The sequence below is a fragment of the Saimiri boliviensis genome, chromosome 9 (assembly GCF_048565385.1).
Source record: "Saimiri boliviensis isolate mSaiBol1 chromosome 9, mSaiBol1.pri, whole genome shotgun sequence".
Classification (NCBI taxonomy): Eukaryota; Metazoa; Chordata; class Mammalia; order Primates; family Cebidae; genus Saimiri; species Saimiri boliviensis.
In genome coordinates, this window is record NC_133457.1 from 9727675 (window position 1) to 9747289 (window position 19615).

Below are 19615 nucleotides of genomic sequence, written 5' to 3' on the forward strand. Positions count from 1 at the left end.
TTCAATTGATGTTATATACAAAATCACATCCAACACTTAAATAACCTTATCGTTTCTTGTAAGAAAATCTACCAAATAGAAAACTTTTCCTTGACAAATGGAGTGAAGAAGAAGGAAAAGTATTAGGTTGGTACAAAAGTAATTGCAGCTTTTCCCAAAAACCGCAATTACCTTGGTGCAAAAGTAATTGTGATTTTAAACTGCAATAATTTTTGTATCAACCTAATATCTAAATCAGGATAGACTTCAGGTCTAAATCTGGAAAGGTTTATCTTTTCTAGATTTAGACCTGAAGTCTATCCTGATTTAGATATTAGGTTGATAAAGATAAATCTTTCCAGATTTAGACCTGAAAATATTAATGTACGATACTGAAGAATCATTTCCAAATTCATCTCACCTAGTATTAGATTTGTGGCAGGAACTCGCACTTGATTAAAATGGATCTCAAAATGTCCTCCATGAAAATTATCTATAAAATAGAAAATAAAATTTTAAAGAGCAAAGGAGTTGACTAAAAAAGAGTCACATCTACTTAATCTTCTAAAGTATAAATTGCTCAAGGAAAATTGGATTTCAAAGGTCCGTATGGCACATACTTTCTGAGGTAAATCTCAGCCCGGAACCCCCAGGACCCAGCAGCCCAGAAAACTCAGGAACTGTTCAAAAAGAGAGCCTTTGATCCAGAGGTTTTCTAATTCATTCTCTGAAGCACAGTTTCAGAGAGCTATGAAAAAGGAAGACTAGGCTCCATAGCTCCCAACCAGAGTATTTTGTTTTATTATTGCTTCTTCTTTGAAATATTTTATGTATGGGGTTCCAAAAAAATTTGCCAGGAAAAAAAGTTTCAATAATTAAAAATGAGCAATGTAATCCAAGTTTCTCATTTTATCATTGTGGAAACCAACGCCTAAAGATGAGAAGGACCAGCTTGAGGGGAAAGAGCAAACTTGGCAGTAGTGATGATACAGAAACGGGAACTTCAGATAGGTTTACTCCCAGTCAACACTTGTTCTACTGTGTGCTCTTCTCTTGAAAATACCTGGCATTTCAATCACTGTGGCCAGGAACACATTGGCATTTTATCTTTGCATCGCCCTTTCTCCCTGCCAAGTTCTAGAGATAATCTCATGCTAACTCTACATCCTTTTCATGTCAGAAGAGACAATATTCAGCCTTCTCTACACTGTTTCATTTGTCCTTGGACATAGGGACTTGAAGAGGTAAGAGTAAAGTTTTCATACTGAATATTCAAATGTAGCCTCTGCAATGCAAAGTATTTGCAGCGAAACTATAAGTGCATTTTTTGTATCTTTGAGGCTCTTTCTCTGCAATCCAACATATTCCTACATTCAATTTTCTCCAGCAAGGTTGCTCATCCCATCTTGCCACTTATGTTTACCCTGTGGGTACACTCTGCAGCTGCATCTTACAGAAGGTGGGTATGCCCTATAGCTGCATCTTACTGAAGGTACCCACCCAGTGGGTACACCTTACAGCTGCATATTACCGATAGGTGATTCTATAAAACTACAAGTCTTATATTTGCCGCTTGAACATATTCACTAGTTATATTCAATGATAAAAAGAAAGCCAAAGTCACCTCAGAACCTGAAGTTCAATTCTCTTTTTCACAGCATTTAACACCTGCCAATAAGCTATATAATTTACTTGTTTACATGTCTGTGGTTGTTGCTTTTCTCCTTCTACCAGCAGGTAACCTCTACGAGGGCAAGGATTGTAATCTATTGCGTTCACTTGTGTATTACAAGCATCTAAAATTCCCTTAGCTAAGCCAATGACCTTAGCAAGTATTTACTGAACACAATGAACATGTGCCACAGTGGGTGGCGGGAAACAAATGGATCCTTGCTTCTTAGAAATCCCACCTAAGGGCAGAGGAAGGAAAAATTTTGCTCTCAAATAAGTAAAAAACTCATTACTTTTTAACAGTTCTTATAAGTTGATTGATTAAGAGGGCTAAAATTGGAGACAAAAATAATTTTATTGTGGATTATCTGGGTTTAATTTACCTATGTCTATTTCATTAATCCATTCTTAAGAATGACAGAGAGAAGACTGGTAGAGTTGCTGTTCCTTAAATACAAGCTGCCCTTTCCCAAAAAGTAAACAAAATGAGGTAGAATGCTATACTTACTATTTCCTTTTCTTGGCTCTACTCTGAACTCACCAGCATTTATATTAAGACAGTTGTCAGAGACAAAGGAATATCTAAGAATATATCTCATGCATTAAAATGCTATTGCCTTCAATGTTACTAGCTATTCTAGCTTTCTGCTGGCTAATGCATGATCATATTTTTTGAATACCTACCTGTGTAGCCAAAAACTGACAAAGGTCTTATTAATTCTACTCCAGGTGTGTTCATGGGAACAAGAATCATGCTGTGCTTTTTGTGTCTAGTCAAAAGAAAAATCATGTTAGGAAAAGTTTGCTAAGAAGAAAAATAAAACAGATAACAGGCAGAGTCACAGTTGTCTTTTTGACGTTTTCATGTAATCACTGCTTACAAGCAGTGATGCTGGGTGGGAACTGTGTAAAAGACGTACACCAACATAGTCTGATGCAGGTTGTGATCTGGAACCAAAACAATGATTTGAAAATAAATGAGCTGTTTGATTGAGGCTTCTCACTGCTCAACAATGGTAAATGGGAACTTAGATACAAAATTAGACATTTCAAGACTATTGCCTTTGATCTAAACATCCGATCACTTCATTACACAGTTCTGAGAACATTTATGTCTGATAATTTAATCCAAACAGCTTTGATAATTTAACAACACTTTCTAATACTGGAAATTCCACAGCGAAGAATGTTCAGTAATACTCCCTAAAATGTTTTCCAAACATATCTGTTATCAAAATACTTGTGAAATATAAATATAACATTTACTCTCATATTTTAATTATTATGATTTGTGAGCCCAAATAGTGAATTTTAAGTAAATAAAGTAGAGAGGGGAAAAGATTGGCTCTTATTCCTACACAGAATTCTCAATCAGAATTGTTTTATTACCTGGAGACAGAAGTATTTTGAGTTCTTCCCAAAACAATCGCAATTTTGCACTTGGGATTCCCAGCTCCTAAAACCGAGGGGAAAAAAAGCATATTATAAAAGGAAATGTCTAGTTTGACATTTCACCTTGAATGTTATAATCCTTTCATTTATGGCATAAAACAAATAGGGAGAACATTCTTATTTCATTAAGATAACAATTTTTTTGTAACACTGTATATCATCCAAGAAAAATGATTAGGCAAGGTCAAGAATGGACCCCATCGATGAAAGCTGCTATGAAAGAGCTGCCACCTCTCCCATTCACACCATTTCAGACATCAGCATGCTAGAAAAGCTGAGAAATTTTATATATCTAATATAACATTTTGTATGTCAACATATATGAGGCTGTGATCCTACTTTAAAGAAGCTTGGTTCTCATTTATTAATTTCTTAAGGGTCCAATTTAAAAAATATTTTTTCATTTTGATGCAAAATTTTGTGGTGGCTCATGTCTGTAATCCCAGCACTTCGGGAGGCCAAGGTGGGTGGATCATAAGGTCAGGAGATTGAGACCATCCTGGCCAACATGGTGAAACCATGTCTCTACTAAAAATACAAAACTTAGCTGGGAGTGGTGGCATGCACTTGGGAGGCAGGAGAATCCTTGAACCTGGGAGGCAGAGGTTGCAGAGAGCCAGGATCAAGCCACTGCACTGCACTCCAGCCTCGCAACAGGGCAAGACTACATCTCAAAACAAATGAAAAAACAAACAAAAACAGCCAACTAAAAGGACTGAGGACTAGTCTGGCATCAGACTTTTCAAAAGCCACAATGGATGCTAGATGAAAATAGTTCAACTTAGAATTCTATACTTGTCCAAACTATCAATTTATGTAAAGGCAAAATACATACATATTCAGATATGCAAGATCTCAGAGAATTTACCTATTATGTACCTTTTCTCAAAAAGTTAAGAATATACTAGAGCAAAATAAGGGAGTAAACCAAGAAAAAGGAAGTCCTAGAATCCAAAAGATACTGGATCCCAGGAAATAATTATCTGAAAATACTAGAATAATTGCCTAAACGGTAATAAGTCCAGATTGGAAAAGAAATGCTAAATTCTTTAAGAGAGAGGTCTCCAGAAAAGCAACTCAAAAGAAGTAAAGGTGCAATCTAGAGATGTGTCTGTACGTAAGGGGAAGGGGGTATTATAAAAGCAAATAATGCAAATAAAGAGACATGGCAATTAGAAACTCCAGGAAAATAACTTTAAAATGCACAAGTGAACTGTGGTCCAGAAATAAAATGAACTATAATGTGATATGAATTTAATATATAGTATGTAAGAAAAGCATTCTGATTGATCTTGATTCTAGAAACATTCCTTAGAATGTCCCAGGTGATTTTATGTTGCATCAGTTACAGAAGGGCACAAAATCTAACACACTACTTAGACCAGCACCAAACAATATTTACAGTCCTCTAAGGTAAGTGCTATATATTGGTTTTCAAAGTTTACAGTCATCCTGTAGTCAACTACAATTGTTGTTGCAAGATAGAACACATATATTAGTAATCCCCACAGTGTGAAAGTATGAGCTGTAGCTGATACAAGTTACAATAAGAAAGGGATAAACGGTATAGAAAGGGTTAAGAGTGTACATACTCTTATATTAAAGTAGAGCTTTAATAGAATCTGAAATGAGGATGCAGAGAGCATTAGGAATTATTTAAGGTTTAAAAAATTAAAAAAACAAAAAAACCCATAATAAGATAAATATGTTAAGAAAGAGCAGAGAGAATTATGAGACAAATGAGTGAAACTGTCACTATTTAAATTGGGGAGTCAATGGATGGTGTCTAAAATAAATAAATCAATAAAGAAAAAAAAGTTTACCTACTATTATAATGGAAACCAGAGAACTAAAAATAGAAACTGTTTAAAAAAAAAAAGTTTTCTCTGTGGCCTCATGTTGGGATGTGGAGACATAGGAAACAATGCTCTTAGATATTTTTTCATTTGTTACTACTTCTAATTGGATAATAATAACGACTTTCAAAACATTAAAGAAAAAAACCATCTTGTAAACAAATCTGTGGATCCCCAAGTAAAAGACTGAGAGGGCTGTTAAGTGAACTACAATGTTTGGTTTATTTTTCTTTCCAAATTTCCTTTTAATCTGAATATCTAATTTGCAGGCTGTGATGGAGTCATTTCCTGCATACAATGGGGCATTTCCCCACTTCCGTATAATACATAACTCCAGAAATCCTACATGTACACTCTTCCTGATAAAATGCTTAAACTTATTAAAAACAAACACCTAAAATAGATATTATCTGAGAAAGGGAGAGAAGGAGAAGAAGGCAGTGAGCCTAAAATGGGTGCCTCTGTTCATTTCCAGGCTGGTGGTAGAATAAGGAGACACCTTAAGCCAACTTAGAGCTTGAATCATAAGCCTGCTTTCGCCATAGTCACAGCCATCAGAATTTTAAGAACATGTAATCATATACACATATATATAATTTTACCTATGACTAAAAAGGAAGAGAGAGGATTCTTATGTAACTAGGACAGGTAATTAAAAAAAAAAAAGTGTTAAATTGACCAAGAGATGTCCCACTGCAATCAGATAATACATATGTTGGGCTAAATGATTTCTCCCATTATTACTCAGAATACATGACTTACTGTCTATCTCACATCTGAGATACAGAGAGAAAAATCATTTTCTCTACCCTTCTGGGCATTTGTTCCATAATCTTATTAAATAAAATAGGAAACTATTATACTGAAAAGAAATTAATTTTTCACTGAAAGAAAAATACAAGCATTTTCATAAATACAAGTTTAAAAATTGTCATGTTTTTCAAGTAGAACACTTTATTATGCATCAGAAAGTCTATAATAAGCTGGGCACAGTGGCTCATGCCTGTAATTCCAGCACTTTGGGAAGCTGAGACAGGAAGGTCACCAGAGGCCAGGAGTTCTAGACCAGCCTGGCCAACACGGCAAAAAACCGTCTCAACTAAAAATACAAAATATTAGCCAAGTGTGGTGGTGGGCACCTGTAATCCCAGCTACTTGAGAGGCTGAGGCAGGAGAATTGCTTGAACCTGGGAGGCAGAAGCTGCAGTGAGTCGAAGTCATGTCATTATACTCCAACCTAGGCAACAAGAGCGAAACTCCATCTCAAACAACAATAAAAAAGTCTATAGTATGTGTACTGACATTAGACAACAAAGGTTAAACCTTAATTCAGGTTAAACACATTTATTTTATATCAATCAATAATAAACAGCAGTTTTAGAATTTTTAGAGTTTATTCTTCTTTTAAATGTGAATCTCTCCCTCTTGCTTCTTCTGGAACTCTAATTGTACATATTTTAGAACTAAATGGTCCCTAGGATTGCTCATTTCTTTATATCTTTTCTTCATATTGGATAATTGGATAATTTCTATTGTCTATCTTCAAGTTCATTAATTCTTTTCTCTGTCACCTCCATTATGTTATTAAGCCCAGTCAGTGAATTTCTTTTCAGATATTTTACCTTAACTTCCAATATTTCTACTTGGTTATTTTTTATGTTTTCTATTTCTCTTCTCATATTTCCTATCTTTTTATTTTTCTTGATCTCATTGAGCACATTTATAATAGCTGCTTTAAGTCCTTGACTGATAATTCCAACATCTGAATCACTTGAGTGTTGGCCTTTCCCTTTGAAAATGGGTTATATTTTCCTTATTCTTCATTGGTTGAGCAACTTTAGATTGTATTCTGGACACTGATCCTTTTGTTTGGAAACTCTGGAATCTGTCATATTCCTCCACAGAATGCTGACGGTTTTGTTTTATCAGGCAATTAGGCAAAATAAAACTGCAGAGTCTATCACACTTTAGGTGGATGGGAAATCAAATTTCAACATAGTTCTTATTATTTAGCTGCAAGGTGCTTTGAGTTTGCCCTATGCATTACTTTAATTCAGGAATTAGCTAGAGACCCAAACAAAGTTTCCAGATGAAAGCTGGAGCTCCCCTTTTCTGGCTTTTTCCTTTCTAAGAATACAAAACTTACGTCACAGCAGTGATGGCTACCCTATGTCCTTGAAAAAGAAATTACTTGGTATAGTCTCAGAAAAAAAAAAAAAAGAATATGTCCTTTCGATTTTTATAGATGCTAACAGGTAAAGAAATTGCTATGGTCTGATTGTATGTGTCTCTCCCTAGAAGTCATGTGTTGGAATCCTAATCCCCAAGCTGATTTCATGTGGAAATGAAGCCTTTGGCAGGTGATTAGGTCCCAAAGGAGGTGATAAGGTGATTAAAATGGAATTAGCACCTTTATCAAAGAGGCCTGAGGGAGGATGGCTATCTTTTCCATTATATGAGGACAGAACAAGAAGGTGCCATCTATCAACCAGAATGCAGCCCCTCAACAGGCACCAACTCTACTGGTGCCTTATTCTTGAACTTGTCAGCCTCCAGAGCCATGAGAAATAAATTTCTGTTGTTGAGAAGTTACCTAGTTAATGGTGTTGTCTAATAGCAGGCTGAATGGACAAATAGCAAAATGATGCTACAAGAGGAGGGATGAGAAATGGGTGTGAGGAGAGAGATTCTGTAAGAACAAGGGACATTGCTATGTGAGGGAGTTAAGGGTAGGAGCCCATTTATGATAAGCAGCAAAATGGAATCATAGTCAGTTCCTTAGGGATATGAGAAGTAGAAGAGAGCTAAAAAAACATCAAGTAAGTACTTTGAAAAGTTGCCTGAGATGAGTGATGCTTCTGCCTACCCTCCAAGCTACATGATTACTTCTCATATTTTGTCAAATCTCCCTTATTACCACTGTCTCTCCTAGTTCTATTAGGAGAAAAGGAAAATACAGAAAAAGGTCAGCCAGTCAGCTAGTTTCACCATGATTCATACACCATGATTTATACACAGCATTCATACACACGCTACCAGAAGAAGCTGCTCAATCCTGAGATTCCCCTGTGCCTCAAGGGCTTTGCATATGTCTAAATTAGCAAAAACAATATGCAAATTCAAAGATGTAAAGATTACAGCATTAGAGCAGATTTACAATCAAGGAATCCCATTTATGAGAAAGTTTATGGTTGTTGGTGGTGGGGTAAATAAAGGAAAGGGATAGATCCTTTTGAATCTATAAAAGAGTATCAAGATTCTATAATAGATGGCACCATAAAATAACAAAGAGATATAAGAGATATGATAATGTAGACTGAAGATCTGAATTCAGACTTGCAGCTCCACTGCTAAACTTATATGTCTGTGGAGGATAAGTTACTTAAACATCAGTTGATTGATTCATAAATGTGATTTTTTTCATTAAGCTGGTACCATAAAGAAGGCACCAAGCCAAATGCTGAGGATACAGCAGGGTATAAGATAGCTATGGAACATAGGAAATTTTAATAAGTACCGACAACACAGTGAAAAGACTACAGAGGAGTAGGCATATCTGTTCTAATCTGAAAGGGTTATGGAAGGCTTTCTGGATTAATGTTAAGGTCAAACCTAAATCTGAATTGTAAATAGGCATTAGGGATCTAAAATAGGGTGGGAAGAGTACTCTAGACAGGAGTAATAGTACTTGCAAAGTCCTGCAAGTCAGTATTGTGTATCATTTAGAAAGACTAAAGAGATTATTAACTGATAATTATGGAGTCTGCAGTTTCAGACCAGTTGTTAGAGAAGTATAACATCAAGGGTAAGTAAAATGAGATAATAATCAAAGTGGACAGTAGGTTTTTTTATTAATTCAAAATATTTTTGAATAATTATTATGTGCAAGGCACTATTCTTAGTACTTGAAATATATCAATGAACAAAGCAAACCAGAGTCCCTGTTCTGATGAAGCTTATGCTCTAATACAGGGTGTGAGACAATCAACAGCAATCACAGAATAAATGATACGGTGCATTAGAACATGGTAAGGGCTGTGGGTCTGGTGGACTGGAGTCCAGGTGGATGGGGGGTATTTTAAGAAGAGTAGTCAAGAATTGCTTCAGTGAGCTGGTGGTGATTGGGCAAACACTTGAAAGAGAAGAGGAAGTGAGCTTTGCAATTACTCAGACACAGCACATTCCAGGCAGACAGAAGAGCCAGCACAAAAGCACTGATAAGGATTGTGACTGGTATGCTCTAAAACAGCAAGAAGCTGGTTGTGGCAGAACAAGCAGGCAAAGGGCTGAGTAATGTGAAATGAAGAGAGACAATGAGAGGTAGAGGGAGACCTTGTGGGATCTTGTAGGCTACTATGAGAATTCATGAAGAAGATGCCAAAAGCAATTGCAATAGAAGCAAAAAATGACAAATGGGACCTAATTAAACTGAAGAGCTTTTCCATAGCAAAAGAAACTACCAACAGAGTAAGCAGACAACCTACAGAATGGAAGAAAATCCTTGTAAACTATGGATCTAACAAAGGTCTAATATTCGCCATCTATAAGAAATTTAAATTTACAAGAAAAAAACAACCCCATTAAAAAGTGGGCAAAGGCCGGGCACAGTGGCTCATGCCTGTAATCCCAGCACTTTGGGAGGCCGCGGCGGGTGGATCATGAGGTCAAGAGATCGAGACCATCCTGGTCAACATGGTGAAACCCCGTCTCTACTAAAAATACAAAACATTAGCTGGGCATGGTGGCACGTTTCTGTAATCCCAGCTACTCAGGAGGCTGAGGCAGGAGAATTGCCTGAACCCGGGAGGCGGAGGTTGCGGTGAGCTGAGATCGTGCCATTGCACTCCAGCCTGGGTAACAAGAGTGGAACTCTGTCTCAAAAAAAAAAAAAAAAAAAAAAAAAGTGGGCAAAGGATGTGAACAGACACTTCTCAAAAAATGACATATAACGTCAACAATCTTATGAAAAAAACTAAACAGCACTGATTGTTAGAGAAATGCAAATCAAAATCACAGAGATACCATCTCACACCAGGGGTCTAGGCTTAATACCTGGGTGATAAAATAATCTGCACAACAAACCCCCATGATACACATTTACCTGTGTAACAAACCTGCACATGTACCCCTGAACTTAAAAGTATATTTTTTAAAAAAGAAAGAAAAAAATGGCATGGGTCTGAAATAATTTCTGCAGGTGGAGACTGAGCCTGACCTCACATGAAAAAATAGATTAGGCAACTGCTATGCAAATTCAAGCAGGGTCAAGTTGCAATAGACCTTGAGGGCCAAATCTGCATAAATTTCTCTTCTTTCTCTAACTTTCATTTGTGTGGAAATGTGGAAAAAATAAATAGCCTCCCAGACTGAAGGATTTTGAAGGCTAGTACTCTGGCTTTGGAAAAAAAGGTAACAAGAAAACAAGAGAGTATAACGTCATGGGAAAACACTCTGGGGTAAGGATAGAGAAAGTACAGTGAAAACAGGAGGAGTCTAGTAGTTTTAAGTAAATATTAAATGATGTGGCACAAAAATGTTAAATTATATTGCAAATACCTAATGATTACTCATAATTTAGTTTTTGATAATTTAGTCTTCAAAAATATACTTTTTCTGGGTTAAAATCACATTTGCTTTCATTCCTAGACAAAATAACTATTTAGAGAATATTTCTCTAGATGCTACCTACAAGTGCTGCCTAGATGCCCTTGGGTGGATTCTCCTTCTGGTTCAGCAGTCAGTAGCTCAGCTGCAGGCACTTTTTTGTCCCCTGTGACTAAGTGGAAACTTTGAAAGGTCTGTAGTTTTTTGAAAAAGATGGAATTTTTTTGAATTTGTAACCTCAACCACTTAAGAAGTTGAATTTAACTTCACAGATCATTTTACAGAAAATAAAACATCAAGTACTCACAAGATTGAATTTCAGGAAAGCCTTCTTGGATGCAAGATAAAGGCGGGGTGTAAAGTGAAAACAAAAGTAGCTGGAGTTAGGTCATTTGATTTTACACCCTGTACTCAAGACTGCTTCTCTCTGCGGACTGCAACAGGTTGGTACTTTCTTTCTTTTCTCATTCTGACTTGAATATATATTTTTTGAGCCCAAAGACCTTCTACATTTACCTATATAGAGGGAATCTTGATGCATAAATATTTAAATGCTTGTTTAAAAAAAAGAGTTATTTGAAAACAGCTGTATAACTTTAAATGAAAAGCTTAATGTAGCAAGAAGAAAATATGATTTTAAATACCAGTACTTGTCAGTAAAACTTTATTAACGAGAAAATAGGTTTTGTTATACCAGTTGTTTTTTTTTTTTTTGCTTTCTTTTATAAGTACTGATTTTTTTTTTTTTTTTTTTTGGTTCTAGTAGTAATTATAGACACTTAAAAGTGCATCTGTGTATCTGCCAGGAGGATCATTTCTGCAAATAATTCCATTTCTATTCTTATTTACTCACATTTTTAGTAAGATTAATTCTTACTTAAAAATCCCCTTCCTTAATATATTATAATATTTGGCCATTATTCCTTATCATCAGGTTTAAGGTTTTCTGATGAAAGAGAAAGGAAGAACAAGGTTCACATTGTGTTAATAATTAACGCATAAGAACATAAAGTAGTCTTACTATGCGCAAAGCATGTGCAAGCAGTCTTCCAGATTGGAACTTTTTAAGTAACCTTAATGATAAAAAGAGTCATTTAAAAAAGTTGGCACCTAGTTTTTTTTTTCTTTCTTTTTTTTTAATTGAATTTTAGGTTTTGGGGTACATGTGAAGAACACACAAGATTGTTGCATAGGTACACACATAGCAGTGTGATTTGCTGCCTTCCGTCCCCTCACCTGTATCTGTCATTTCTCCCCATGCTATCTCCCTAGTTTTTATATAATGAAAGCAATTCTTCTATGTGGTATCTTTCTCCAGAGCCTTCTTTTCTTTGCTATATTCATTCAAAAAAAGTTAGCAAGCATAAGAATGTTCTTTAGTTGGCACACTGTTTTGAAAATAATATTTTCATTATTGATTCTATAAGAATATTTGAAATTCTTCAAAGGACAAAAACAACTCAAGGAAGACAGAAAGGCTAAAAGGAATGAAAAATTCAGCACTATAATAAAATCACTAAGAGTCATTATTTTATACGTTCCAAAACTTAGGAATTCTGTGCAAGCTTATTTTAATACTATGGGTTGCTAGTAGCCAGTATAGTGCAATAACAATGTTGACAGAGAAGATTGCTGGCATACTATCTATCCATTCTATCTATTCTAGAATAACAGCTTTATATCTGCTGGCAAAACTAATTTGACAAATATTTACTGAGAAGCTACTGTGTGCCAGGCATATTAACAAGATTTTCTTTACAAACACAAATCAAGTAGGCATGCTTTGAGGAGTTTAGAACCTAGCGGAACAAGGTAGTATGGGAAATGTATCCTTTCCATAGGATGGGATCGGTTCTCAGAGGGGTATGTAGAGATTGCTAATACATCAGGAAAGTCTTCTGGGGAGGGGGCATCCATGTTAATTGAGTAGGAATTGGCCCTTCCAGGGGAGGGCAGGAAATCATATGATAGATAAAGGAACAGTACGAGCAATGATGTAGACAGATGCTGTTGCATGGTGAGTGGCAGTCCACTGCTGATAAATTAGTCCTATCACCATCTACAGAGTGGACACAGAGTAGGGGGAGGTGGCAGAAGCCACGGGTGTTATGCTAAGGAGCTTGGATTGTGGCTTTCAGGTGAAGAGGTGTGCTTTCCAGATAAGGAGCAAAGCAGAGAAGACACAGATTGGCAATTTAGAGATCAAACACTCTGGTGAAAATAAGAAAAATGTTTTTGACAAGGAGGTATTGAGGAGGAGTAACAACAGGAAACCAGTTAGACAGATACTGCTTGGCCAGGTGAGATGGCTCATGCCTGTTATCCCAACACTTTGGTAGGCCAAGGCAGGTGGATTGCTTGAGCCCAGGAGTTTGAGACCAGCCTTGGCAACTTGGTGAAACCCCATCTCTACCAAAAATACAAAAATTAGCCAGTCTCATAACTTGATCTCAAAATAAATAAATAAATAAATAAATAAACAGATTGAAATTTAAAAATAAAATAAAATATTTTTTAAAAAAGGAACTAGCAGTAGGCCAGGTGAGAAACATAATCGTTGAATTGTGCCAATGTGTGGAAGAGTGCAGACTGAGAAGACAGATTCAAGACCTATTTGGAAGGCAGAATCAGAACTTAGGAACTGATTGGGAATCAGGGATGAAGGTAAGAGAGAAGACAAGAACGAAGCAGGCTTACAGCTTAGTTGACTAGAGGATAGTGGTGCTACTAAAACAGTATACAATAAGCAAGTAGTGACCAGTTTTGGAGGGCAGTTGGCTAAAGGAGATCTAGTTTTATAAAAGGCAACTACTGAAATTAAGTACAAATGCTGAGAGAATGTATTTAATTTAATTTAAATTTAATTTATAAATAACATAAAGATAAAAAATAAATTTATTTTAAGTAAACCAAATAATTTACTTATTTTCATTTTTATTCAATGTATTGCATATATATATACACACACACACACACACATATATATACACGCATATATATACATATATATATATATATATTTTTTTTTTTGAGACAGAGTTTTTGCTTTTGTTACCCAGGCTGGAGTGCAATGGTGGGATCTTGGCTCACTACAAGCTCCACCTCCCGGGTTGAAGCAATTCTCCTGCCTTAGCTTCCTGAGTAGCTAGGATTACAGGCATGTGCTACCACACCCAACTAATTTTTTATTTTTAGTAAAGACAGGGTTTCTCCATGTTAATCAGGCTGGTCTCGAACTCCTGACCTCAGGTGATCCACCCACCTCGGCTTCCCAAAGAGCTGGGATTACTTCGTGAGCCACCACACCCAGTTTATTGCAGATATACTTTGAGATTCACAAAATTATGTATGTAAAGATTATAACACTATTCTTTTTAGTTAAAATCTAATTAAATTTTCATATTTTAAAAATCATTTTTACATAAAAGTCTTTTATTTAGGATTTAATGATTAAGAAAATTCTCCAGGGCATTATGTTTATTGTCCTGTGCAAATCCCAGCTCTTTCACACAGAATTATAAAAGTAAAGCATGAGTAACTAATCTTGGGGTCACATTCCAAAGTGGCTCCCATTAAAGTGTTTCAGAGTGGCAGATTCAGGCTCACATATGTTACAGCAGTAGTCGATTCTCTAGGAAAGAATAAAACAGCTTGATGGAAACTGCTTCCTTTTATTTTTAGTTTTATTTATTTATTTATTTTTGCAATGGAATCTTGCTGTGTCACCTAGGCTGGAGTGCAGTGACACGGTCTTGGCTCACTACAACCTCTGCTTCATGAGTTCAAGCAATTCTCCTGCCTCAGCATCCTGAGTAGCTGGGACTACAGGCAAGTGCCACTACGCCTGGTTAATTTTTGTATTTTTACTAGAGATGGGGTTTTGACATTTTGGTCAGGCTGGTCTTGAAGCCGTTTTGGCCTCACAAAGTGCTGGGATTACAGGCATAAGACACAATGCCCTGCCAAAAACTGTTTCCTTTTCAGCATATTTAGACAAATATACATTCTGTATTCTCTTTGCCATTTAGATTGGAACCATGTCTTTGGAACAGAACCAGTCAACAGATTATTATTATGAGGAAAATGAAATCAATGGCACTCATGACTACAGTCAATATGAATTGATCTGTATCAAAGAAGACGTCAGAAAATTTGCAAAAGTTTTCCTCCCTGTATTCCACACAATAGCTTTCATCATTGGACTTGCAGGCAATTCCATGGTAGTGGCAATTTATGCCTATTACAAGAAACAGAGAACCAAAACAGATGTGTATATACTGAATTTGGCTGTGGCAGATTTGCTCCTTCTATTCACTCTGCCTTTTTGGGCTGTTAATGCAGTTCATGGGTGGGTTTTAGGGGAAATAATGTGCAAAATAACTTCAGCATTGTACACAGTAAACTTTGTCTCTGGAATGCAGTTTCTGGCTTGTATCAGCATGGACAGATATGTGGCAGTAACTAAAAGCCCCAGACAATCAGGAGTGGGAAAAGCATGCTGGGTGATCTGTTTCTGTGTCTGGATGGCTGCCATCTTGCTGAGTATACCCCAGCTGGTTTTTTATACAGTAAATGACAATGCTAGGTGCATTCCCACTTTTCCCCACTACCTAGGAACATCAATGAAAGCATCAATTCAAATGCTAGAAATCTGCGTCGGATTTGTAGTACCCTTTCTTATCATGGGGGTGTGCTACTTTATCACAGCAAGGACACTCATGAAGATGCCAAACATTAAAATCTCTCAGCCCCTCAAAGTTCTGCTCACAGTGGTTATAGTTTTCATTGTCACTCAGCTGCCTTATAACATTGTCAAGTTCTGCCGAGCCATAGACATCATCTACTCCCTGATCACCAACTGCAACATGAGCAAACGCCTGGACATTGCCATCCAAATCACAGAAAGCATTGCACTCTTTCACAGCTGCCTCAACCCAATCCTTTATGTTTTTATGGGAGCATCTTTCAAAAACTACATTATGAAAGTTGCCAAGAAGTATGGGTCCTGGAGAAGACAGAGACAAAGTGTGGAGGAATTTCCTTTTGATTCTGAGCATCCTACAGAGCCAACCAGTACCTTTAGCATTTGAAGGTAAAACTGCTCTGCCTTTTGCTTGGATACATAGGAATGATGCTTCCCCCTCAAATAAAACATCTGCATTATTCTGAAACTCAAATCTCAAATGTCATGGTTGCAACTTACAATAAAGAATGAGTCAGGGGAAGGGGGAGAATAAAAGCCAAGAAGAGGAAACAAGATAATAAATGTACAAAATATGAAAATTAAAATAAACAATATAGGAAAATAGCAGTATTGGGCATAAGTGAATAAAAACAATCTGCTGTAAAGAAGAAGAGTTTCGTGGTGATAGAATAGTTTTGTATGTTGGTTGCAGTGGTGGTTATACAAATCTACACAAGTGATAAAATGACACAGAACTGTACATATACATTGTACCAATTTTAATTTTCTGGTTTTGACAATGGGGGAAACTGGATGAAGGGTACCCAGGAACACTCTGTACCATCTTTGTAACTTCCTGTGAATTTATAATAATTTCAAAATAAAAGAAGTTAAAAAAACAAACAAACCTACTATGCTATAAGTTAGGCCATCTAAAACAGATTATTAAAGAGGTTCATGTTAAAAGGGATTTATAATTATTTTTAATTATCTAAGTTTGAATATAAGAACTATTTCCCTGCATAATTGTAGTACTTGAATAACTATGCAGCAGAACTCTATCTTTTCTTTTCCTGTTTTGTTGGTTTTAAGTAATTTTATAAAATCCACCTCCTCCAAAACAACAACAGCTAAAACTATAATAAGCTTTTCTGATCCTTTTCAAAAAATTCCTGGTAAGTTCCTAAAGACAGAATTTGCTTCTATGATATAAACTTTCTTAGTAATAACTGGTTATCCTGAAAAATGTTAGGTTTATCATGTATAGTCTAGGTGTAATCCTCAGATTATCATTTGTATCTGCATTGCAATTAAAGAACTTATCCATTTATATGAGTCTATTACTGAGGGTTGACTAAAACATATATTAGCCCATGCATAAAGTATCCCAATTTTCATTTAAACACTTTCTTTTTGAGTAATTAAAATATGTACAATAAATTAATGTTAATAACATGTACAGCTTATCATTTAAAAAATATTTGCTGTAAATTATTGTAATCCATGTAATATGCTCCTACTAAAATTAAATTTTCCTAGCAATTACATTGGGCAAAAATAGTATGCACTAATGAATTTTATCTCTAAAACTACAAAAAATGTCATGTTTTCTGCTCTTAAATATCACCTAACCAAGATAAGTTATTTTAAGATTACTTTTTCTTCAAACACTATTTCTAAATTTGAAAATGCTTTCACATGCAAAATTAATTAACTAATTAATTTTTCATTTTTTTGAGATGGGTTTTGCTTTTGTTGCTCAGGCTGAAGTGCAGTGGCACCATGATGACTCACAGCAACCTCCGCCACCAGGGTTCAAGTGAGTCTCCTGCCTCAGCCTCCCGAGCAGCTGAGATTACAGGTCCCTGTCCCCATGCCCGGCTAATTTTTATATTTTTAGTAGAGACAGGGCTTCACCATGTTGGCCAGGCTGGTCTCAAACACCTGGCCTCAGGTGATCCACCAGCCTCAACCTCCCAAATTGCTGGGATTACAGGTGAGAGCCACCATGCCTGGCCTACACATGCAGAATTTAAAGAATTATGATCATGAAAGTGATCACTATTTATCATAGCATTATTCTACCATAGCATCTAGCAGAAAGGATCAGTGTGTTAGGTGAAAAAATTAAAGTGAACACTCACCACTGCTCCACCATTTCTTGCCATTAATTACGTAGCTATCACCATCTCGTTGGATGCTGCATTCAATATTTGTGGCATCACTTGAAGCTACATCAGGCTCTATAAATAAACAAAGGCTGAATTTACAGACAGGCAGATATCATCAGTAGATTTAGGTAAAGATATGAAAACTTTAAAAACAAAGGCATCTTTATCTTTTTCAATTTCCTGTTATTCCAGATTCCACCCTGCTTTTTCCATAGCCTACACACAGTAGGTGTTCAACAAATGTGCACTGGAAGAATGAGTGAATGAATGAAGTATCTTGAACATTGGGGATCAGTATTTTGAGCTGTTGTTTTTGGCTCTTCATTGATATATGATTTGGTATACAACTCAGTCCTTTCTCCAATCAGCAAAAGTAGATAAAAGTATTGTTTTCTATTTCTCACAATGGAGATACATACTAACTATTGATTGGCAAGACAGACTCCCCCCAACCCATATAGTTTACTCTCTTATGCAATTTCTTTTTTTTTTTTTTTTTTTTGAGACGGAGTTTTGCTCTTGTTACCCAGGCTGGAGTGCAATGGCGCGATCTCGGCTCACCGCAACCTCCGCCTCCTGGGTTCAAGCAATTCTCCTGCCCCAGCCTCCTGAGTAGCTGGGATTACAGGCATGCACCACCATGCCCAGCTAATTTTTTGTATTTTTAGTAGAGACGGGGTTTCACCATGTTGACCAGGATGGTCTTGATCTCTCGACCTTGTGATCCACCCGCCTCGGCCTCCCAAAGTGCTGGGATTACAGGCTTGAGCCACCGCGCCCGGCCCTCTTATGCAATTTCTAATGTGCCTTGCAAATTCCATCAGGAATGCTTTCATTGATTTATATACTTTGCATTCTTTAAAGCCTGTTCAACATTTAAGGTCTTCAAAAAGTTTTCCATGGGACACCCTTAGACAACTGCTTAACTGCATGGCACTTCAGAACTGTCTAGCTCTCAATCATAGCAATCTGCACTTGTTAATATGACACTCACTTAAATGAGTCCTTCAGATATCCTATGTGTTCTGTTTCTAAAAACTTGAGACTCAGTCTTTTTTTAAGAGGGCTGTGTATTCTACTTATTTTGTAACCTCCACCTAGTGCTTTGTAGACAATACATCATGGTGTAGATATTCAATAAATTCCTATTACTGATTTAAATGGAGATCAGTTCTGCTACTATAGTAGTCCCCTGTTGCCTGTAGTTTTGCTATCTGAGGTTTCAGTTATGAGAGGCCAACTACATTCTAAAAATAATAAATTAAAAATTCCAGAAGTAAACAATTCAAAATTTTAAAATTACGTACCCTTCTGAGTATTGTTATAATTGTTCTATTATTAGTTATTATAGTCTAAATAAAGTTCAGGACTATCCCCAGTTTTCAGACACCAGCTGGGTGTCTTGGAATGTATCCCCTTCAGATAAAAGAGGACTACTGTATAAATATATGCAATGTTACAGAAAACACAAAATCTGGCCATTATTGATGGCACTTAAAAATTATGGCCAAGCAAAATATTTTTTAATTCTAAACTAAATAACAAAACAATGATTTTTTTTCTATATTGAAGAGTTCTTAATGTTTCCTAGGTACTAATGATGTCAAATCTGTTTTTATTAACATGTTCATTTTCCCACATGATTATAATTTGCGCCATATGTCCAGTCCTGGTGAAAGTTCTATTTTTCTGTTTATATTTTTTGAGTTGAGTATTTTATAAGTATCAATATAAAATTAACACAAAGATAGATATTTTATACATAAGGGCAAAAAAGATATTAAATATTCACAGATAGGAATTTTAGAGATGACATCAAAAGATTATGAAACTAACTTTACCCTGCTGCTAATGCGATGGCAGGCTACTAGAGAACATCATTTGATATTCTGCCAAAGGAGAGAATAATTTTTTTCTGCACATTTGAAAATGCCAACATTTAGTAACAGGCTCAAAATAAACATACTCACGTTTTTGGCCAAAGGCAAATTTGACTGAAATACAGAATCACATCTTACGTTTCTTCAGCTTATCCACAGTAATTCCATATGACTGACTACACAAGGGGAGAATGGTGATTTGTATTTACCTGTCATACAGAAGCAAGAGGTAATGTCCCCTTTAAGAAGAGGCTCAAGCCACTGTTTCTTCTGTTCCTCACTTCCATACAGGTGCAGAACCTCCATGTTCCCTGTGTC

The 19615-nt window shown here is 36.2% G+C and overlaps 2 protein-coding genes across 2 annotated transcripts in view; one reads left to right on the forward strand and one right to left on the reverse strand.

Moving 5' to 3' along the window:
* ACAD11 (acyl-CoA dehydrogenase family member 11) overlaps nucleotides 1-19615 on the reverse strand; it is a 133671-nt gene that overhangs the window by 60291 nt on the left and 53765 nt on the right. The window contains exons 12-16 of the mRNA XM_010335805.3: nucleotides 19507-19614; nucleotides 17391-17489; nucleotides 3040-3106; nucleotides 2335-2420; nucleotides 401-472 (exon numbers count right to left, since the gene is read on the reverse strand). Of these exons, the coding sequence (XP_010334107.1) occupies nucleotides 401-472; nucleotides 2335-2420; nucleotides 3040-3106; nucleotides 17391-17489; nucleotides 19507-19614 (432 nt within the window). The remainder of the gene's footprint in view (nucleotides 1-400; nucleotides 473-2334; nucleotides 2421-3039; nucleotides 3107-17390; nucleotides 17490-19506; nucleotide 19615) is intronic.
* ACKR4 (atypical chemokine receptor 4) lies at nucleotides 10270-15733 on the forward strand. Its single transcript, XM_003925075.4, has 3 exons — nucleotides 10270-10367; nucleotides 10835-11005; nucleotides 14591-15733. The coding sequence occupies exon 3, from the start codon at nucleotides 14600-14602 to the stop codon at nucleotides 15650-15652; it is 1053 nt and encodes a 350-aa protein (XP_003925124.1). The 5' UTR covers nucleotides 10270-10367; nucleotides 10835-11005; nucleotides 14591-14599; the 3' UTR covers nucleotides 15653-15733.